The sequence below is a fragment of the Anopheles moucheti genome, chromosome 2 (genome assembly GCF_943734755.1).
Source record: "Anopheles moucheti chromosome 2, idAnoMoucSN_F20_07, whole genome shotgun sequence".
NCBI lineage: Eukaryota > Metazoa > Arthropoda > Insecta > Diptera > Culicidae > Anopheles > Anopheles moucheti.
This window is the reverse complement of record NC_069140.1, coordinates 31418050-31441865: the sequence shown is the minus strand read 5'-3', so window position 1 is coordinate 31441865 and position 23816 is coordinate 31418050. Positions and strand designations below refer to the sequence as shown.

General features: G+C 42.8%; 3 protein-coding genes across 3 annotated transcripts; 1 reads left to right on the top strand and 2 right to left on the bottom strand.

The window, feature by feature from the left end:
• Positions 1–1275: 1275 nt before the first annotated feature.
• LOC128305316 (saccharopine dehydrogenase-like oxidoreductase) lies at positions 1276–4103 on the top strand. Its single transcript, XM_053042705.1, has 5 exons — positions 1276–1283; positions 2412–3272; positions 3336–3426; positions 3502–3770; positions 3848–4103. The coding sequence occupies exons 2-5, from the start codon at positions 2440–2442 to the stop codon at positions 3948–3950; spliced, it is 1296 nt and encodes a 431-aa protein (XP_052898665.1). The 5' UTR covers positions 1276–1283; positions 2412–2439; the 3' UTR covers positions 3951–4103.
• On the bottom strand, positions 4091–5804 carry LOC128305307 (phenylalanine--tRNA ligase alpha subunit). The gene is made up of 2 exons (XM_053042692.1): positions 5493–5804; positions 4091–5421 (listed from the first exon to the last, which is right to left on the bottom strand). The coding sequence occupies exons 1-2, from the start codon at positions 5769–5771 to the stop codon at positions 4210–4212; spliced, it is 1491 nt and encodes a 496-aa protein (XP_052898652.1). The 5' UTR covers positions 5772–5804; the 3' UTR covers positions 4091–4209.
• An 11747-nt stretch (positions 5805–17551) lies between these two features.
• On the bottom strand, positions 17552–23441 carry LOC128297425 (uncharacterized). Its single transcript, XM_053033058.1, has 5 exons — positions 23271–23441; positions 23124–23177; positions 20968–22425; positions 20437–20805; positions 17552–19615 (listed from the first exon to the last, which is right to left on the bottom strand). Exons 1-5 carry the CDS (start codon positions 23317–23319, stop codon positions 17949–17951), a joined length of 3597 nt encoding a protein of 1198 aa, XP_052889018.1. The 5' UTR covers positions 23320–23441; the 3' UTR covers positions 17552–17948.
• Positions 23442–23816: the final 375 nt, after the last annotated feature.

Here is a 23816-nt window from a genome sequence, read left to right as displayed (position 1 = left end):
TGCGCTCCCCGCTACCCTGTCTTTCTCCTTCACACCACACTACCGCAACCAAAGCAAGGGCAGATGGGATAGAGATTCGTTCTGGCATGCAAAAGTGCCTTTTTTCAACTTCCTTCTAGCCAACTGCGATGACTGCTTTTGCCCAGAACAGTTTTTCTTGCTTTCGTTGGGGTTGTCGTTCTATGAGCACACATACGCACAATCAATTTTAGTTATTTAGCACGATTTACATTCGTATCAGATTTGCGAAATATACAATAAATCGAAAGAAACCAAAATCTAGCAATAACAAAATGACAACAGGACGCCCCGCTCCTACACTATTTGCAGCTACCTCGCACGGTCTCAGAAGTGTGAATCAATTTACTCCCTGGAAACCCTTAACCTGAACTTACACATTTTGCACACGCCAATGGCCGCTGATCACAAAAATTGCTCCACTCTTCTCACTAGCGATGTATCACCAAACAGGTCCCGAAACACGCGCCGAAACTGTTCACTGAATATTTCTGAGCACAGCCAATTTTCTGCTACTTCTGCTTCGACGGATCGAGAAAAGAAAAAAAGAACTGCGAAGAACTTGCCCCCTGTCGCCGTCGTCGTCGTAGTTCAACACCGAACGAGAACTGTTCTGTTCGCTTTACCGTCGATGCAAACTTTCCAGACAACAGACAACTGCTAGCAGTCGTCACAGTGATTTTAATCGTACGACGCTTTTCATGAAATCCACTAGCTGCTGCACTATGACAAAAATTTACTTATTGGAGACGAGAAAAATAAGTGATCCAGACCAGACGAAATCCTTTGCGCGAGTGTGTATGTGCTGTGTCGTTTTATCATTCACATTTCTTGTGAAAGGATTCAGGCTATACCATGCAGAAAACACTACCTTTCCCGTTACCGTTTGACATAAGAGATTGAACTGTATCTCGCCTGATTCGTAAAGTAACTTTAACTGGATATAGGACTCTAAACCTGCTAAAACAAACTATTGACGTATTAATACTTCCTTGAGGATTTATTCTTCCTTATAAGAGTCTTTAAATATCGATGTTCTTTGATGATGGAATTTATTCCGAGAACAACCACGAAATGAACGAATCATGAAATGTCAAACCGCATTCAAAATGGTCCCCTAAAAACATGACATTCGTCGTAAATACACTGTACCAGTACCTGTTCCTTGCTAACTGTCAAATCCAGGTTTGTGGCAGTTTCCTATAAAGCGGCGATTATACTAAAATCGCAAATCATATAACCGGTTGCCGTTTGCGCGATAATTGGTAAGTAAAGATTGCAGCGTTGTTTATCCTAATCGCAATAGGTGATTAGGAAAAGTATAGCGATAATCATCGAGTGCAAAGTCCGGTCGGGTGTGAACTTGTTCCTGTAAATCATGCTGATCGATTTCCGCACCCCAAAATCACGTAAGCCGGTTACGCAGTGTCGGAGGTCAACTTCGAGAGCCACCAAATGATTTTGCTGTGGGTTTCAACAGATTAAACCTACACACGACTTCTGGTGGATTTTTCGTGGTACAGATTTGTGTTTTTGATTATCTATATCCTAGTGCTGAGCTGCGATATGTTGCATTGTCCGCGCCACCAGAAGTTTTACTGTATTCATTTGCTGTAGGGATCCATTTAAAAAATGGCTCCAATGCGTATAACGAGATGGAGAACATATTTGCGTTGTCTTGTGTTAAGAAATGGGATGATACATACGATTTGTACTTGAGGGTGTATGTTTATTAAAGATGCATCGTTCAGTTATATTGATCATACTGAAGTGCATTAAATTTAAACTACCGGTTTTTGAAACATTCCTGCAGCATAACGTAATCCGGCGGTGTATTGCAAATTGTTTATTCAAAGCACACCAACTCGATTCGTCGATGACGCGCTATTCAATTTCATTGAGCCATATGGAATGAGATCATAGCAACAAAAAATCTCGCGGTTTAGAAGAACACTTGTGGTCGAGAACGTCGTGGCAGGAAGAAAAAACCTGCTCATTTCCTTAATCCAAAGCCTACTCAACCGTGAGTCAGCAAACTCAAGAGAATAAAAAAATCGTTTTAACGTTCCTCCACCACATTCATGTTATGTATTATTACATGGTGCCTTGCAGGCGTCGTTCCCATGAATGGAAACGACTGTTCGAACGCGATTGCACATTACGCGATTCGTGTTACCCGCCATGGTCTGTTGAATGCCATGCAACCCATTTACATACTCATATGTGCATGTGTAACGGCACATAGTCGTCTGGATCGCATTGTTTTCGCCAATAAATTCATCGCGTTTTCTCATGTTAGTTACTTGGCGTGCGCCTACATAAAAAGAACGTTGTCGAAAGCGTAGAAGGCCGTGAAATTTATATTGTTGTGTATTTATTTTATTTCTATCCAGTCTGCCAGTGAACACAACAATTGCAGTAATGGAGCAACAGAAGGAAGACAGGTTGGACGTTATCATTTTCGGTGCAAGTGGATTCACCGGCAAATATACCATCTTCGAAGGCATCAAGCTATTGGAAGGACTTCGATGGGGTGTTGCGGGCCGCAACCGGGAGAAGCTCCGTCAGACGATCGCTGAGATTGAGAAGAAGGCTGACAAAGACCTTTCCGAGGTGCCAATAATTACGGCTGACCTGAAAGATAATGCATCGCTAAAGCAGATGGCCGAACAGTGCAAAGTCGTGATTAATTGCAGCGGTCCATACCGGTTCTATGGTGAACCAGTTGTGAAAGCATGCATCGAAGCCGGCACGCACCATGTGGACGTGAGTGGTGAACCACAGTACATGGAACGGATGCAGCTAGAGTATCATCAGCAGGCCCAGGAACGGGGCGTTTACGTCGTTTCAGCCTGTGGGTTTGATTCGATCCCGGCCGATCTCGGTACCGTTTTTCTCGAGCGTGAGTTTGACGGTGTTGTCAACTCGGTCGAAACCTATCTGCAGGTAACGTCGAAGATTCCGCACGACGGTGGTGCAGTACTGCACTATGGCACTTGGGAATCGGCGATTTATGGTTTGGCCCACGCCAATGAGCTGAGACCGTTGCGCACGAAACTGTACAAGACACGTTTGCCAAACTTCCAACCACGCCTGAAGGATCGTATGGTGGTGCATAAAGCAAGCTTTTTGAATGGTTGGTGGGCGGTACCATTCCCTGGTTCCGACCGTTCAGTTGTGATGCGTTCCCAACGCCACTTCTACGATGCTGAAAAAAAACGCCCGATTCAGATGAAAGCCTATGTTGCATTCGAGTATGTATAGTTTTCATTATTTTTGTTCATTATTCATTAATTATCACTGTTTGTTCGTTTCAGATCGATGTTACAAGTGCTGGGAGTGGCATTTGTTGCAGCTGTGTTCGCGATTATGTGCCGTTTCAAATTTGGTCGTCAAATGCTACTGAAGGTATGTACTGTTCGCCGTTCAATTTAAAACAATTGTTTAAAATCATTGTTTAACATTTTAAATTTCGACCTCAAGTTCCCAAAATTATTCACGCTCGGCTACGCATCGCACGAGGGCCCATCGGAAAAGTCAATGGAAAATGCACAGTTTGCGATCTACTTCCGGGGCGAAGGTTGGGATAAGGATGAGAAGCTACTCGAACCAACAGATCAGTTCAAAAGCCCCCCAACGAAGAAGATCGTCACGAAAGTGTCTGGTACCAATCCCGGTTATGGAGCAACCTGCGTTTCATTAATTTTATCGGCTCTTACTATTTTGCGGGAAAGTGATAAAATGCCCGGAGCGTAAGTATCTGTCTCGGAAGGGAACAGAAAATAAGTTCATTTTGTGCTCGTACTATAGTTTACCCTTATTGTTTCAGTGGTGGCGTATATCCGCCCGGTGCAGCATACGCTAAAACGAGCTTAATCGAACAACTAAGCAAAAATGGCTTCAAGTTCGAGGTTATTAAACCTACGAAATAAAAAAGCATGTAACGCACACGTTTTGGAATGGGGAGGAAAATATTCAATACTTTCAACTTGGCTTCCGGTTCGGTGGTAATGGTTGGTGTAGCGACAAAGTCGACATAACATTTCACATTTAGAGATTATTAATATGAGGATAAATTATAATTTCACATATCACTGGTAAACTTATTCTTATCCGAAAATAGTACATGAAAGAACCGCATGCAGCAGCATTGAATAGATATTAAAGTATATTTGTCGCGCAATCTTTAAATTAACAATTCATACGACAGATTGGACCGTCCTGCACCATCTTCAAATCCACCTTCGGCCCAATAAGATCACGTATATTGTTCAGACCGTACTTGATCATCGTGGGTCGTTCGAGAGACAGCCCCCAGGCGATTACGTTCACCTCCTTCGGTACACCGAGCGGAATGAGCATTTCCGGACGGAACACTCCCGAATTACCGACCTCGATCCATCGCTGCAACCCGGGATGGAAGCAAAAGATTTCCATCGATGGTTCGGTGTATGGGTTAAATGTCGGTTTATACTCCAGCTCCGTAATGCCGAGCTTGTTGAAGAACGCATTGAACGTACCGATCAGATCACCCAACGTTATACCGTAGTCCGCCACGACTCCTTCCACCTGATGGAACTCCGCCAAATGGGTTGCGTCTAAAGTTTCGTTACGGAACACCTTGTCAATGCTGAAATATTTCACCGGCTTGAAACCGCCGGGCTGGTGAGCCACCTTATACAGCATCCTGGCGCTCACACCGGTCGTATGAGTGCGCAGAACGTTCTTACGACTTTCATCCAGTTTCCAGTCGTATCGATATCCAATCGAACCATCAACACCGCCCTCGTGCGACTCACGCACACTTTCCACCAGCGCCAACGGGAACTTGTCGCTCACCTTTGGGTGGGACACGAAGAACGTATCCTGCTGATCACGGGCCGGATGTTGCTGCGGCACGTAGAGTGCGTCGAAGTTCCAAAAACACGACTCGACAAAATTATTCGTCGGCATTTCGGAGAAACCCATCTCGAGGAATATCTGCCGGAACTCGGTGCGCACCTTCATCAGTGGATGGAGTTGGCCGCGTCCAGGTGGTGCACCCAGTGCGTCAAAGTTGTACGCCTTAAACTTCAAATCCTTCCACAAACCGCTAGCCAACATCTCGACGGTGAGATCCGTTTCCAGTTTCTTCAGAGTGGTCGCAAATTCGGGCCCTTTCGAGAGTACGAAACTTTTCGTCACACTTTCCTCTAGGATCTTACGCTTCTTATACTCATTTTTAACACTATCTGGAACACCAGACTCATTGCCTGCGGCAATGGCGTTCACGTGCGCCAGGACTTCGTCCTCAATTGTGTCCACCTTGCGGCGAACCAATGGTGCACCACCGGACTTGTCAATGAATATCCAACCGTTTGACATCGCCTTGCTGAAGCCGGCTTTCGGGTTCTTCCCTCCACACTGTACGGAGTACACCAAACAAGGAATACCGGGTTATTGATTAGTAATACATACAGATAGTGTCTACTCACTTTCATCAGCTCTGCTTGCGGTATTCCAGCCTGCGGGACCGCCTTAAAAACGTTTGCTTCGTGGCTACCATGTTCCAGAATGTCACGTCCTTCGGCAGTGAGCTTCCAGCATTTACGTGTGCTTGTTACGCACTGGATCAGCTCGCCGGTCGCCTCGATGCTTTTCACACCACCAACGACCTTCTGATGATCTTCTCCAAAAATCACTGCAAGATTAAGCGTATCCACTTCGCCATGATCTGCTATATGCTTTAAAATTCGTTCCGAAATATCTTGCATTCTCGCGGAAACTGTGCAATGTGTAGCCTTTTGTTATCGTGCCGGCAGACAAGGTTCATAAATAACATGCCGCGTGTCAAGTATCACCAAGCTGATTATAGGCAAGCTGTCAAGCTTGTTCGAAACTTCATGTTCGAATTTTTGAAAATACTAGAAACAAATCCGTTATCGAGTGATTAGTGGGGTGGTGCGTTGTTTGCAAACAGAGCACAAATGTTTTGCTTCTGTAAACAGACACAATTCTCATTTCTTTTCACTAAAAGAACGCTAAAATACAATTAACACGTCTGTTTTCTTTGAAATGTATTTATGTGAAGCACTAGCATAAGAAAATCATACAATAGATAAAGAGTTTGATGATACATCGTGTGTGTTGTGTGTTTCATTTTTTTTAATCTGAAGCGCAATAATAGTGTACAAGTCTTTTGTGACCATTTTTGTTCTAAGCAATGTAATGGGAAAGGGTACGGATATTTCCTCTACAGGCAGAATTGTCTATGCTGGTACAAGAGCGAAAATGTACGCTGCATTACAAGAAAGTAACCCCGTGAATGGAAATGGTAAAGAGAGTACAAGTTTCGATGGTTCCTCAACGTTTTTGCATGACGTCAATTTTTCACAATTTTGCACACTTTGGCGTGATGTTTTCGAATTTTGTCTTTGGATTTTTACTCATGATCTAATCGAGGCAACGCTTCGAACGCATAGAATTCTCGTTAGAGACCTAAGAGCAACAATAGCATAGGGCGAGAGAAGAAGAGTAAACTAACGTTAGAAGTGTATCAAATTTCATATTCGTTGCATGTTGCACTACCCATTTACCCTCCCGGGATCTTCCTACCACATATTCCGTACCGTTTTGGTGCCTTTGGCAACACATCGCTTCTCGACGGAGCACCTTACATGTATTCCCTTTCTTCCTTCTTTCGTGTGCGACACACGATCGCTTGGTTGTTATCCTAGTATATCTATGAATGCTGTTTCAGCTTAGCTTACAGTCTACTTCCATTCAACTAACTAAAGGACCAAAAAGGTAAATAAAACTATTTAACAAGCATCCTTACACTGCTGGTGTGACACCCCCATTTTCTCTAAATACCATAGTATAAAGTGAGACACAGTGTTTGCACAAAACATTCGATGGGGAAAAAACAGGTTAATAATAAAGTCTAGGGGAAGCATTGAAATGATTCAACAACAAAATAAGGACCTTTTAACCGTTGCTCGTGTGTGTGTGTAGCTGATCAAAAACACAAACCGAAACTCTCGCGCCACACACGGTGCTGGTATCACACAACATATGCACACAAAACGAAATTAACCTATCAAAACTTTTCAAACTGCTTTTTTGATTTTAAATGACACATAGCACACCAAACTCGCTGTAATGGCGACTATTGGATGCAGCAGAAAAAGGGACGACGACGACGACGACAACACGACGATAACAACCGATCGAAATAGGACCAGTGTGTGTGTGTGTGCTAAAAAGTTCTAATAACAATACATTCAAAAGGCACTTTTTATAGTTACACGTGTTCAATGCTGTTCTTTGCTTGTCCATATTGTGCTGCTGTGTTTAATGTTGTTTGCTAACTTCATGGCCCGCTGGAAGAAAATGAGTGGAGGGGGAAGGGACAGGGCGTGGAGATAGGAAAATATTCAAACAACAAGCTTTAAGGCCAAAACACGACCATAAAAAGAAACAATATTGCAGTAATCAGCCTAACCTGTTGGGTGGGGAAAAACAGGTTGCTACGATTCTCAAACGAATCAAACGCATCATTATTGTGGCGTTTTGCGTTGGTGCGCATACAAGAAATATTAACGGATTCGTTGAAGTATCGATTAGTGTGCGGAAGGCCACTAAAAGCGAATGACAGAAAGGGGGTGTAGTAGTAGCAAAATGGTTACTGAAAATGCAGATCTAATGAATGTTTTCAACCTTCAACAGCATGCCGTCGTCGCATGAGAAAAAAATGATCGTGCTTTTTTTTGTCAGGAATAGGCAGGTATCGTTCCGCACGGTGCTGTAACACACGTGGTACTGATCGATACGATCATCATTCACCTTTTAGTGTTAATGTGTTCCTAGTTTTTAGGCGCTGATCCAGCTGTTGCGTGTGCTGGTAACAAGCGTTATGATCTAGTATCATCTCTCTGCCTGTCTCTCTCTTTATCTCTCTTTTAACATGCTTGCCCGCTACCTGTAGCATATTTGTTATATTTGAAAAAGTGTATACTTTGCACCAATAGTTATGTGTAGTAACGCTCACTAGAGAGTCGGTTTTAATTCTAAGCGCGATTTAAACTGGGCCGCCATCTGTAAAATGGCCATTATGGTTACACCCCCCTCATTCTGCTACCAAATGGTTAATTGACTATTATATTCTTTTCCTTTTACCCCTTACACACACTGCCACTGGTCGTGTATGGCCTTGTATTCATTTTTATCACACTGCTCCTAACGCTTACCACCACGCGATCTAACCGGGGTTTTACCCGATTTCCACAAAAGTAAGACCTTGCTGTCGAATATTACCCCTCTGTCATGTTTTGAACGCCTGTTTTACCCTGCCATTTACTTTCAACAATTAGGCGTCTTTGCGTCTTGGTTATTCTCGATCAGTTTGTCCTTTCCTACCTGTCAATATTTTAAACCGTCACGCTAGGGGAAAGTACTACCCCAACCACTAGCGAGCACCCGTCGCACGTATCTCGATTAGCCGTAGAGTTCTGTGTTCTCGTGCAAGCAATTATTATTACGCTCCTAGTACTGTAACACACACCACCTCCCCTCCCGACGGGCACAAAAATACGTATTTTTATGTTAAGTTGTTGTTGCCCGTGGCGGCAACAGAGTTCGACAATTATTATCCTTTTCAGAGGGTACTGTATATTCCATCCCTTAGTTTCAGTGGTAAATATATAAAGGTAAGTCCGCTGCACACACCTAACCGGTGAAGTAAATTCTAACAGCATTTGATTTTGAACTCTTTTTTTTTCTTTGCTTTTCTACCTTCGCCTAATCACCTGGCCTTGCAAATATCATCGTATAAAGTTATTGCTTGGTAGTACACCTAATTGCCCATTATAGCCAATTGTTTCATAATAATATCCTCTTCCACTTCGAAAGAGAGAGAGCAGGCTTTTGGCTTGTCGGTTGTGAAGAGCCTTTGTTTTTTTTTGTATCTCATACATTTTTACCTTTTGCCAACAGGGGGCATCATTTAACGGACCCCGCGCGTAAGCACACGTGTTGATCGCAGTTACATTTCTAACCGGCTTTAAAGTCAACGCACTAACCTCGAAAACTACCAACGGGGTTCACCGTTCTAGACTATGATCTATGTAAAAAGAGAAAAAATGAAGACTAACGTCAGCTTTTGCTTATAGAATATTGGAAGGCGTGTGTTTTTCTGTCTTCTTTCCCTTTTGTGGGTAATACACTACTAACTCGCTTGATTTTTTAAGGGGTTTTTGTTTTTTTGTTACTGTCTTCACTCGCTTCAAAACTAGTAATTGTGTCTATCATAAGAGATATCCCTATCGTTGAATTCAGTATATAAAGGGTTAATTTGTTATATAATCGTCTAAATATCACTACTTGGTTTCGATAACTCATTCGTTAATGGTTGTTTTGAACGCTAGAGTGTGACTGCTCGGTGTGAGTCCCGGGTTCCTGTATATTTTATTGCTGTTCTCGATGTACTCGCCCGTCTCGTCGTAAACGGCATTTTTGGGCGGCCGATTAATGGTCATTTTACTTACACTGCGCTGTGTTCTACGAATATTACGGTGCTGTGGGGTTAATAAAACTTCCTTTGGTGGTAACTGCTCAGGTGTACAACAAATAATTGCAGAAGCTTCAATGAAGTCAAAGCTTTCGGACTCTTTTTTTAATTTCAAATCCTGTTCTACTTTCAAATACAATTCAACTGAAATCAATCTTAAATTTCCCTAAACAACATTATGCATTCACGTTATTGTACGTTGTTATTTTTTTGGTTCGCTAATCAAACCGTAACAAACAATCGTGGTGTTTAGCAACAAAACGTTATCAACCGTAAATTTGTCTGATCAACTTGACAAACCCAAGTAAAGGGGACTTCTAATAAAGAAAAGGCTATCGAAGCCAATCTAATCAAGATCAATCTTTGCCATTGTCGGTAATAAGCAAATGTGGCATTGCTTCATGGGATTGTACACCGTTGGTGTGCACCCTCCCAGCGGAGTTCAAAGAACATTGGTAAACATTACACAGCTGAGTGAATGACAAAAACCGTCCTTTTTGAGGGTATTGCTCCACTGCAACTTGGGTTATAATTAATGCGAAAGTTTCAATAACACAGTACATAGAGTTTGAGCCGATAATACGTATCGGTAAGGCCCTGTACGCTCTCGATGAAGTTCAGCAAACATTTATCAGTTCATTGCGCATTTTTCCCCCTCGCTAAATAAGCGTGTTCACTTTCTAGTTCTCTTATGCGTGTTTGGTTGGTTTTGCTCACTGTTATGCAATTTTAATTTCTATCGCGATGTTAACGCAAACCTATTGGAACTCGTGTGTGTATGTACTTGAAAAAATCCACTAACGTTTTGTGTAAAAATAAAACACGCAATGACTTTTGATTTCCGTGCAGAAGTGTGATGGATGTCCATGATCGTGTTTTGCTGCATGTTTTTTTCATGATCGTTTTAGTAATCGATTGGAGTATTTTGAGTAACATTATGATTAATCCGTTAAGCAGTTTTAAAGAGCAATAATAAGGAGATAGGATATAGAGTAATAAGTTTTTCGCAGTATTAATAGCAGAAAGATATTAGTATCAAATACAGATAACGTTTGGTTTTAAGATAAATACGTAAGTGAGAAACTGTTTGGCTATATCAGTTAAGGGGGGGAAGGTTGGGTTCGTGTTCTATTTCGAGTTGGTTTGAAACGCTTCATGAGTTTGGTTTTGTCTGAAATTGGTATATATAAAGAACGTTTTCCTCTTTCAACACACTACAAAAATGTGTGATAAGTAGTATAGCTTGTACGAACGCATGCGTAAGAAAATTTCATATATATCTTATGTACAAATTACTATCCCGGATCGAGTCCCACCTCTTCATTGCCATTCAATCTCTTGCCAAAAGTTAAACGTTACTGCGAGTTTACTCACTTTCCCGTTTCGTTTTCACGTGACTGTTTTTTTTTTCAAATAGAGCCTAATGAAGTAGTAGTCTTACAAAGTTCCTGCCTAATCGGTAACAGGGACGCGCAGAGCGTACGCACCACAGTGTTTTTGTTTGCTTAAATAGTTAGCATTCAAATTGTTTTGTTTTGTCCTTTTTTGTAAATATAGTTTATATGTTTAAGGCCAGTTATTGTTGTTCAATATAAATTCTTAATATAGTTGATTTTACGTTTCATTCGTGTTATTCTTGCAAATTGCATTCTCTCCAATGTTTCATCTAGTGGTGATAACAATGTGTGGGGGGAGAGGGGTTTGTTAATATTGCCCTATATAGTGCTAATCCATTAGTTGCCTTTTTACGTACGTACTATATAGAACACGCTAGGGGTATAGAGTTTTCTGCGTTTTGTTTTCCCCACCCCCGGGATGGGGGGGTTTATGGAGCTTTGGTAACCCAATATTAGTAATAGGTTATATTGGTTTATCTGTTAGTCACACTGTCACCCGTCAACCCTGGCTTACTCTATCTCTCTCTCGGTTCTCTATTACTAAGATCTACTATCATATTCGCTTTCGTAATTATTGTCCTAATGAAATCTTATAAAAACAAATTAAAGAAAACGTCCAAAACAATCAACGTACAAATCTGTTTGTTATTGCTTACGCCTATAGAATCATTTATCAATGTTCTGTGTTCCTTACTTTGTTACGGTTATCGCTCTCTCAGCCCCATTTCTTATCAATACGATTTAGAATAATGGTAATTAGTGGATGAATATCTTCATCCCTTTAAACCGTTTGCTTAAACTTCCGTGTTCGGCCGTACACCTCGTTGTAAGGGTTATTGTATATATTGCTACCATTTGTTATCATATGCTGTTTCAACTTGCCTCTTCGCGTTGTCTTTAAAGCCATAATTTTAAGAATCTCCCGATCCGGACCAAAAGATTCTCACAGAACCTGGTAATAATTATCGAGGGTTGTTACTGACCATTAGGTTCATGTCGTCCGCGCTCACATTTTTTCTATCATTCATCGCGTGAATATACTCTTTACCGAGTTGGTACTAACGGCTTTCTAGTCTATAAATTGCTTGAACATTCGTTTACTACAAAAAACGTCTTTTAACATATCGTGGGAATAACATGCTCTACACTTCTGAAGCCCTACGTCCACGATTCAAAACGGGCGAAGAAAGTACGTTCGAGAGCATCCTCTGTTTCATATTCTCTCCCTTCAGGCAACTGATGATTGGAGTATTTCATGCTACAAAAATTGACCTTTATCTTGCTTATTGAGAAACTCTCGCTCCATCCATACACGCATCCACACTCGAGGTTCCACCTCTATTCGTCCCCAGGGCAGTCTTCTCTCTGTCCAGTTCTGCACTGCATTCATTTACAGGAAATAAGGCAATCTCTGGGCAACAATCGACCGTTCGATGAAAGCACTAGTTGTAGATAGTAGTTTGTCGTTCTCTTCCGATTTTTTTGTATGTCTGCATTGGTGTATTCTTCCTTAGTGAACGTGATGGGAGTATCGCTGACCGGTGTTAGAACATCTGGGAAGCGGCTAACCCCCGGTCCGTCGTTCAAAGATCGTCCTGTGGTTCGATCTTGTCCTCGCGCGGTAACAACACCAAATACTGCCGATCTATCTCGTCCTGGCGCTCCATCATCTCGGCACGCCAGGACGCTTCCGCATGCTCAATGCCGGCTGCGGCAGCCGCCGCAGCTGCCGCAACAGATGCGTCGGAGCGCATCATAATATCCACCGCATGACAATCGCTATTGTTTGTTATGTTGGACAGATGTGGCGGAGGTGGACCTGCACCGCCCACTGCCGCAATGGTGGCCGTTTCGTAATGTGAGCGCTCGTTGTATAACATTCCACTGGTAATGGTGTGCGTGGTCGGTTGATAAAGCCGATCGTGCATCATCGACGGTGAATTTAGGGACTGCTCGTACTGTCGATTGTCGAGCAGGTATGAGCTGGTAATGGTACTGACCACCGGATAGTAATGCCGCTCGTCCCCTCGGTATGACAGCGGTACGACCGGTGGCGGTGGACCAGCATTTGACAGGCTACCGCCGCCACCTGCGCTCGCATCACCGGCACCACCGACACCGATGGGTCCTCCTGACGACGGAACAAGTCCGCTCGGCTCGTACATACGTGTATCTCGCGGCATCATACTCGCCGCAAACTCGTATCGCTCGTCTCCTCTCGGCACCGGGATGTACTCCGACTGGAACGAATTGTCGCTAGTGATCACGGTCGTGACTGCAGTGGCCGGCGCAACCGCCTGGATGGTGGCCGGTACAGGCAAAGCCGGTGTAGGTGTTATCGACTGATAGTATCGCTCATCGTCGAACGTATCTTTGGGAGTTCAACCAAAAGCCACCAAAAAGGGTAGAATAAATGTGTGAAAATCCAACGCACGGAATACAGAAATCGCCCAAATGAGCAAGCACACATTGGCATCGACGATGGCAACACAGCCCAAATGTAGAAGACGATTCGAACAACGAACAGGAGATCCAATTAGCCACAACAGAGATTCGGACATCATTGCAACGGAACACCAGTGGATTGGTTGGGCGGTTGAAATATAGCAAGAAAATAAACAAGTCAGTAAATTTCGATTTTTCACAAACGGCGTGCCTTTTGTTCCCTAGAAACAAATGCGGTTAGAATGTAAATGACGGCCTGAATGTTTCCAAACCGACCGAATCCTCGTTCTAAAAGAGTAATGTGGGTGGTAGTACTCCACCATCTTTTCGAATATTGATCCACAGTCATTTACAGTCCAAGCGTTACGCCTTTTGCTTCTCGAAGAACTGAGACACGCCAGTTTGATAATTTTATTCAACATTCCCGGCCCATCTGTCAGATACAACAGATGGGCGGCTTCGGGTGTCTTTTCATATCCAATTATTCACACTGCGCACCAATTGATCCGGTACTCTGTACACCCGCCTTCGCGAACTGACTCTGGCTTAAAGGAATGGCATTTATTGTGAGCTGTCGAAAGTGTTATGGAGTTATATATCACAATCACTTATTTTTACAGTACTGCGGAGTTCGATGAACATTAATCGAAACACCATGGAATCTTTCGTTTTCATTTGAGCATAGCGAAATCATACTTAACATATAGTAATAATATATTATATCAATGGTTAAAGTTAAACAAACACCCTTGTATATTTACCACGCCTGGTTGACGAGACCGTTCCGCTTTATCCCCCGTCGATGATCCAAAGTTTGACTCATATTTTATGAATCGGATATGACACGCTTACCTGACATAGTTTTTAGCATATTTAGTTAATTAACCGAAAACATAAACGGTTTTCACAGATATGTTCCCACAAAGCTTCTCTGGCACTAAAAGAGAGATCAAAGTACATTAATAGTAGCACTGTCCCAGTAAAGAATCGAATTTATAAAAGAAAGATAAAAAGTAGTTAATAAAAACATGTTTATGAATGAGAAAATAGTTTCGTAGGTAAGGAGTTTTTGCTTTAATACTTGTAAGATACAATTGAACCCATGTTCACTAGAATGAGCTTTGGACATTTGGCATTATACAACCCAGTATTCGCTGAATTAACACCGATTAAATTCATTTCAACAGAATCAGACGGTAAAACGAAGGCTTTCTTTCCTGAGATGATAGTTTGGGAGCATCATAAAATTAAAGCCTGAATGTGATAGTAAATGCAAAAGAATTAAATTCGCATGTGAAATCTGTAACTCTCGCATATCCGGAGATGGCAATGTATAAATTGCATTAATACTTTATCCGTTACTAATCATGCCTCAAAAATGCCGAATGCCAACGTCCATGCCCAAGCAGGTACTCCAAGGGTAGATTTGAAACTGCATAAAAATAAACAGTTCACTAGTAGGATTAAATAGTGCCATGGTAGAAGGGAAAGTTCATGATATATTTTGTGGTGGGCGGTTTTTAAAAAGATATGTCTTACGAAAAAATGAATATATCTTCGTCCTGGTTGAAAACTTCCAGCTAGACCGCTCTGGTCAAAAGATCCTTGAGCCGATCGTTTATATGTGGTGTGATTTGTCGTCGTTCGCTTGTTGAGGTTGTTTTTTATCTCTAAAATTGTGAAATGCACGGCAACCCCGTGGAAGAAGTATTTTAAATGTGTACTTACATACTTAGTTGTGGGAGGAGTTGAGAACATATTGTTCACCTTTGAAAGTCCTCTAGTGATCGAGGTTGAACCTTAAGTAATCCATTTCGCACATTTCCTCAAGATCATGATCATATCTGCGTTGTTTGTTCAAGTATCGTGTAAAAACTCGCCGGGGGTATGTGTATAATGCGTACGGCATTAATTAATACCATCTTCCATGTTTAGGAGCTATGCGGAGAAAGAAAATACCTTTTTGCGACTACCTTACAGAATTGTGCCAGGTGATCTTTGCAGTGGATGGCTCTCCGGATCTTTGTTCTTTGATGCGTTGCGATCGCATACGCGTGGACTCGTTAATCGAGCCGACCAGTAGTGGTTGAAGTAGCTTTTTAGTATTCCATTTCTCTCTTGCTACATGTTTTTGTTGATAATTGGACATCGAGTACTCCTCCTGTGCGGCAGCAAAGTTGTTTTTGCACGATCACGAGGAACGAGTCTTAGCGACCGACGTCGTAATGACGCTGGCCGTGATTGACTGCTGGTACTTGGCTAGTAGTACACAATCATTGCACGTACGAATCAGTTCACTTACAGAACATTGCTATGTGATTGTCTCACTGTAAACAGGGAAAAATTAGCAATTAAACAATTCCCCCCTAACTAGCTCAAATAGTACAAATTTTGTCTATAACAATAACAATCAGACAACTGGTGAACCAATTACTTATGCTTATTGGTTTCTTTACCAATTTTATTTAGTTTTATATTGAATGCATTAGGTTTACGGTTTCTTTTTTTAAGGATCTAATAAACTTCTGTGATTCCTTGAAAGGAATTGTTACGAAGTGCGTCGGTTTTTGTAGCATATATTTTACAATTACAAATACTTTCATGCTTTTCAATCATTCTGCGACGACATTTATCGTTACACACCCAAACGAATTGGCAAAAGTCGATGTTCTACTCTTAGAAAAAGAACGTGTATGCCTGAGACAGCCGATAGTCGTCATACACACATGGATGGACTGCCTGACTGACTGACTGTTAGTTGTACATGGTTTTCAATTTCAAATCGAATTGATTCGATAAGCGCGACCTTGTTTTGGCCGAATAGCCAGCGCAACGTGTCATTTAATAGAGATAGGATTTTGCTGGCCCCAAAACTTATAAGCCTATAGTGTTATCTGCAGAGTATTCTACGATGCAACGTTGATTCTTAAGTGATTTTTATCTGGGAATACTATTTTGCGGTTACAAGATCTCGACGACGGGCGATTTACCTTTGTTCGTGTTATGTAGGTGTGGATGTGCTTGTCAACAATTCTCTACATAGCTCTTAATTCAAATCTCATTCGTTTTCACTGCCAGGTAGCGAACAATTTAACCCTGATTAATCAAGGTATTGTGCAAGATTCAGAATAATTCAAAATAATTCAGCAAATGCAGCTGCATTGACTGCATTCTTTGTTTTGCTATATAAGGAGAATAGGTGGCATGCGAAGTATTCGCATTGCATTATGTTATGTAGAGGATTTATACCTAATATTTTACTTGATCGGTACAGGCATTTTATTCCTTGTTTGTCTGCGACCGGTTTTACACATTTCGCGAAAGTTTGTGTAGCATGCGGAGAATCAACCCAGTTTAGACTTTAACGCAGAACATGCTTGTTGAAAACATGTCATGTTCTATCAACTATGCTTGTTCGAACAGGGTCTATTGATTCATATCATATCATTCGATTATAAACGCTAAAGATTTTATCTCTTCCATAGCAGATTGCAAATGTTTATTTTTAAGCAATGTGATGATCCAGTAATCTTGTCTATTACGGGATCCTTTGGAAAAGAAACGCAAAATAGTTATATCATGCATTCGCTGTCATGACAGGCAATGCAAAATCAATAAACAAGCGAAATAGAAAGAAACGCAATCATTCGTTACACCTTGCGGTAAACAACTGAAGATCAAATACACCACACCATACATTGCTCTCATCGAACTAGCATCATCCAATCGCAACTCTCAAGGGTTATTCTCTTGCATTCGTGTGGTTATTTGCGCAATTTTCTTGTATCATTACATTGTGGATACATTTCTAAAGAATGTAATTCTGTTAAAATATTTTTATCCTAAATTATGTGTCTAAATTTCCATGCGGTTTGATATATCTGTACCAACTAATCCTAAGTAGCTTTGCACTCCTTGCGATATAAACACATAAATCAAGTAAGGTTAAACTCTGCATGTCTGACAGCACAATAATTAGACAAGGTTCTGCTCTTCCTGCTAAACAAAACAATAAGTGGAAGAGTATTTAATTTGCGTGTGAAAAACTGCGAACCGTCGAATTAAAAATAAATAAATTGTGTTCACATAAAACTGGTAAATCATTATAGTTATATCGCGGTGTAGAATATGAACTAAGCGGGCGTAAGAACGTAAAAATCATGGTTTAGTAGGTTTGAATCTTCGTTATCGATGTACAAAATAAATCAAATCGAACTATCGATACCTTAAGTAAGCCCTATTCTACTGGACAACATTACCTCTGAATGTTGACGACTCCTAGCATAATTAGGTGGGGTGCACGATGGTTAGGGATTTCCGATGGAGGTTGGTGGTTTACCTAGGGATTTTGTATAATGGGGAACGTCTCGCGATGAAAATTCGACGATTATATCTTGTCAAGGATGCATAATAGAATTACAGAAGTATCGCCTGGTGCAAAACCACCAAACGGGACATGCTCGAAAGCACACCTGTATAACTCCTTTAATTAAATGACCGCGGTGTGCATGGTTTTACGAGTTTCCAAACCAACTGCTTGTTTAGAAGCGGCGACTAAACAAGCTACCCGCCAAACGACCAATACTGTCCTGGTTGTTATTGGATCGTCCCCCACCAAGACCACTGTTGTTGCTGTTATTACCCATCCAGTTTCCCTTGTTGTTATCGTTGTTGCGGAAGTTATTGCCACCCGAGTTGTTGGAGTTGCCCCCGCCAAAATTGTTATACGACATATTGCCGCCTCCACCAAGGTTTCCACCTCCGGAGCCACCACCACCTCCACCGAGGTTGAATAGGCCTTGGGGCTTCTGGTTACCACCACTGCCGCGGTTGTTGCCGCCAAAGTTGTTGCTGTTGTCATTAAAATTGTTGCCACGGTTGTTGGTGTTACCACTACCGTATCCACCACCGCCGCCGCCGCCGATATTATCATCACTGAAACGGCTGTTGGACGAGTTGTTGCCGCGGTTATTCAAACCGAAGGTATTGTTTCCGCTACCGACATTACCGCTGCTGTTCCCACTGAAGGGACCGTCATTGTCGCTGTTGTTGAAGCGGCTGTTGTTGCCGAACGAGTTACCGCCAAAGTTGGAGCTACCACCGCCGAAATTATCGTTGCGGTTGCCACCATAGTTATCGTTATTGCGGTTACCAAAATTGCTGCGACCTCCGCCGCCAGCATTACCGCCGCCAAAATTGTTGTCGCTGGAATAATTATCATTGCGTCCACCGCCAAAGTTGTCGTTCGAATAGCTGTCATTGTTGCGACCTCCGCCAAAGTTGTCGTTCGCAAAATTGTTGCTACTACCACCGAACGCATTGTTGTTGTTCCCCCCGGCACCGCTACCGCTAAATGAACTGTTATCATTAAAGTTACTGTTGCGGGTGTTGCGATTGTTGCCGGCTCCCATTCCACTACCTCCGCCTCCTCCCATGTTGTTCGAGCGACTCATACTTGTCCCTCCCATACCACCTCCACCGCTTCCTCCCATTCCACTAGCACCTCCACCCATACCCTGATTGTTGCCCCGCATACCACCAGTGCCCTTGTTCAAATTGCCACCCCCAGCAACAACACCGCCAGACTGCATAGCGGTATTCTGCTGCTGCAGATTGTTGCCTCCGGTACGCTTGTTGTTCATATTCATATTGTTGCTATTGTTGCGGTTGCCGCCCATATTATTCATGTTGTTGCGGTTGTTCATCATACCACCACCGCTGTTGTTGTTGCCACCACTTAGCGCACTACCGCTTCCGCCACGTGGGCCACCACTATTGTTCTGGTTCTGGTTGCCGAAACTATTGTTACCAGCATTGTTGTTGCTGTTGTTGCCGAGGCCTCGATTGCCACCGACGTTGTTGCTCTGATTGTTGCGGTTACCACCGCGGAAGTTCATGTTCTGATTACGATTGTTCATGTTACGGCCGCCCCCGCCACCGGTGCCGAAACCGCCATCACCACCACCATAGGCGTTGTTGCTATTGCCTTGGTTAGAAATTGGTGGATCGGCGTTATTGAAAGAACCGCCACCGCCGCCGCCGCGGCTGGGGCCCTGATTGCCACCAACATTGCCACCGCCGGCGGCTAAGCTTTCGCCTACGTTCTTGCCAGACATGAAGGCCAGGCGCAGCAGGTCCTGGATGGCTTGGTTGTTATTAAGATTATTGCCACCATTATTGGGATTGAAGGGCGGTGCATTGCCAAAACCTGAAAGAGAAATCGATGAATGAAAAAAGAGATGGGAATGAGAATCATTCTCCCACAGAGCGCATTCCTTCGACGAAAGGGTTAACTATATTATACGCCGCTCGTCGCTTTATCAATGCGTTGTATTTAAGATGGAATGTGTAGCACTACAAACATCCAATCGATTATATCATTCTATCATATGCCTTTATTACAATGCGTTTCTGAGTTTGTGAGTGGGAAAGCGAGGAGCCATAAAATATCGAAACAGCTTCCATTGCAACTGGGAATTAGAATCAGTCTGAGTAAACCATCCAATTTCCCGTAACTGCGGCCATTCACATTTAAAAACTCAGATGCATGATTATTTATACATGGCCAAAAGTTTAATCGAAAAATAACTTTGTCGAATGGATCATTTGTAGCAGTGATGTGTATTACCGTGTCTAATAATTACGGAAGGGTTATACTAATTGTAAAATATCTAAATGATTAATACACTCTACTGTTGCTGCCTTTTTCCCTCCCACTGTGAGAGAAGAAAACATGCATAAAAAGATCTAAAATATAAAAAGGAGCAGATTCGAAATAGGGGTCAATACAATAAAAGCGTTCTCTGTGCTGTTTTGGTTACAGCGAAACGCTTGGAAATTAAAACAGTAAAAAATATGCGTGAAGAAAAAGACAGCACAAAATTATAAAAATGTACGGAAGATATAAAAAAATCACGAATAACATCACGAATTTGTTTGATGTTAATGTAGATATTAAATTTGTCTACATGGAAATACACACGGACAGGTGAGAGAAGGAATAAACGAAGTTTTGTAATAAGAGCTTACCAGGAGGACCATTCATGCGAGGCCGTTTGCCACCACCGAATCCACCGGGACTGCCAACGACATTGTTGCCGCTCATAAGTGGACCGGCCCCGGTGGTCTTATTCAGCATCCTCGGGTTACGGCGCAACAACCGTACGACCGCACCCAGAATGCGAGGATCCGACTCGTTGTACAGCCGGCGGCTGACGTCTTTCGTGATCTTTGAAAAGACACAATTGATCGGCAGCTCGTCTTGCTTCATTTTTAAGACCTTCTCAACATCGGCACTGTCGGCAAACTCGACGTATGCCAGTGAGCGATTCTTTTTGGTCAAACGTACAACTTTACCTAGTGGGCGCATCTTGCGGAAAATTGCATCCTCCGAAAGGGCTGTGTGGAAGGAGAGAAAAGAAAATATGCATCATTTTAATGTACATGTACTTACTACGACATCAGTTGTGTTGCCAATATCGCTGTTGCACTCTAAACCCGCTACCCACTACACCATCAATCAAACGAGTCTAATCTGAGACAACACCGTCGTCTACTTACATTCATTGATCTTTGACAGCTTCACTGTTTTCTGCTGGTTAAAGTTGGTGTCTCCACGACCGGGCAGCACATGCAGGTGCTGGTTGTTAAACATCTTCTTGTCAAGCTGTTTGATCGCGTTCAGCATGTCGTTGCGGCGTGTGTAGTACACCATTGCCGTTTTAACCGGTTGCGGAGAGCTCAGCCGGTAGGGCAGATAATGTTGCGGCGAGAAGATAAACTTCACTTCGCCTCCATGAGACGAAAAAAATTCCCGGATTACGTGCGCAGGACAACTGAAGGGAATGTTTGACACATACACGGGATAAAATGCCTGCAGTTTTTGTAAAATGTCCTTGTGCGACTTCTCTCGTTCCGTACCGCCCGGAGTACGGGGTTCACGCGTTTTTCCATCGGTTGCTGCGCGTTGGGTAGTTGCTTTACGCTTCACGCCTGCTACACGCAGTACCAGCGGACCATCGTAACGCTTCACAGTAACGGTTTTCGTGGCCTCCTTGTTGGCCTCGGTCGGTGCTGGGAAGGTGGTACAAGCCAGAGCCTTTTCTGCCTCCTCCGATGTCTTGTAACACACGATAGCGTTTTCCCCGCAATTGCGTCGATTGACAAAGTCGATCTCACCGTACTGCTTGAACTGTTCGTACACATCCTCTTCGGTAACGGTGCGTTCCAGGGGTGACACATAAACAGATGTCTTGTAGTTGGGTAGCAAAGCTGACGAAAGGTGCAACGCGTGGATGCGCTTGCCCTCAAACACCTTCCCGTTGAGCAATCCTGCAGCCTTGGCGGCCTGTTCTTCCGTTTCGAAGAAAATGCGTGCGTAGTAATTGGATGAGCCCTGACTCACATTATTGGAGATCGCCTCGGTGATGGTGCCCGCTTCGGAACAAGCTTTCTTCAGCTCGTCCGTATTTTCTACCCACTTCTGGGGTATGTTCAGCAGCTGCACTCGATTGCGATTGCGGAAGAACAGCTTGGCTGCACGCCACAGGTCGACATGCTGGTTTTGATCGCGACCATACACATCATACGCCTTCAATCCGGACGCATTCAGCTTTTCCAAAATGGCCGCCTTATCCACATCCTTACCCAAATGGACGTAGCCGAGCGGGTGGAAGAAAAACACCTGCGTTACCTCACAGTGCTCCTTGACGCGGTCATACAACTTCTCCTCGGTCGTATCATCGTCAACGACAACTACCATCACGTCCTTCTTGGTGTACCGGATAGTGATGTATTCAATGTGAATACGAAGCCGGCGGCCATTCAACATCGAGCCGTCTTTCTCATCGCAAGCTTTTTGAGCGGCTGCTTTCTCCTTGAACACTAGCAAGGCAAGGGTGTTGCGCAGATAGTGATAAATCTCAACGCGCTCCACTTCGTGACCAGTGAAGTGATCACGCAGCTGCTGCTCCGTAATATCCTTGGGTAAATTACCGACGTTGATAGTACGTTGGTGTTCTACAAAGCATAGAGAAAACAATCGAAACCATCGAAAACCATCAATGAAGAGTTGAGGCGATCCACGTTTTGCCTTCCGACGACACCACGCTGGTGACGAAGGCAAACCATCGTTTAAATGCCGATAATAAAAAATCTATCAAAATAACAAACAACTCATGCGAACAGCTATATTTTCAGTACTTTACATTTTACCATGGAATGCTAACGATATTGCCGGTATTCACAAGAAATAGGCTCGATTGTATACTGCTGCAGAAATAAAAGAAAAACTGCACTGAACATGTACCAGATAAATTTTAATAACAAAATGATTATGGCAAGGTCTATGACCTAATAATTTTCCAAGTATCACAGAATTTGTTTATTTACGTAAAGGAAATCTCTCCATTTAATGTACAAAACCAAATAAAAACTGAATAAATCGGATCGAAATCTAAATCGCGAAAAACTTTTCCCTCCGTTCAGTAAAAAAGCTTATTTTTTCCCAAATAAATATTCATATTACCGAAGAGGCGACGAGCGTCATTATGTCCGCCATCTTGAATTCATACGCAGCGCCGACTTTTCATGCTAACTTGATGCGTAGCGCTAGCGCTACACCAAGCACAAGGCCAAGGCGTCGCCATTGTTAATTTTCACATTTCAAGCAATTGTGACTCAACTATTGCGATAAAATTTGGAAACATTTCACTTACCGTTGTCCTTTTGCACGTCGCCTTCTGTTCCGTCATTTTCAGCATTCGTCGATTCTAGAAAGGCGGAATATGAGGAAACGAAGCGTTGGTTTTGAGGTAATCTTTTCAACCATTTTATTTCACCGAAAAAAAATCACACTCGCTTACCTGGAGCTTCGGCGGTTGCCACTGGTGCATTTTTCTCGGCGTCAGTCATTTTAGTCCACAAATTTAAAACTTAGAAGAATCAGTAGTCACAATACAAAGCCACTAGTTTCCGGGGGGGTTCACAATATTGCTATTTTTCACACACTTCAAGCGGAGCGCACAAATCCAGAGCAGGTGGATGCACGAAGACGAATGAAGAAAATGGCGACTTCTGAAAAATTTTACTGTAAAACTATAACTCCGTCAGGTGCTTCCCTAACGTACCTTTTGACAACTGAAGTACTTGACATAGAGGTATCGCCGGTTGTCACTTCATCATAATGTTAAATTCCATTTTACACCGAAAGCTGTTTCATTAGCTCTACACAGCGAAAATAATTATTATTTTTACTGAAAAAGAGTATACGTGTAGCAATCTTGTTACAATTTACCTTGTCTAGATTATTTACTCCCAATATGGTGAACTGAACAAAAAACATTATGGTCCAGCCTGGAGGTTTCCAAACTCTTGCTGTCGCCAGGGGTAGCACCCATCTAGACAGGTAT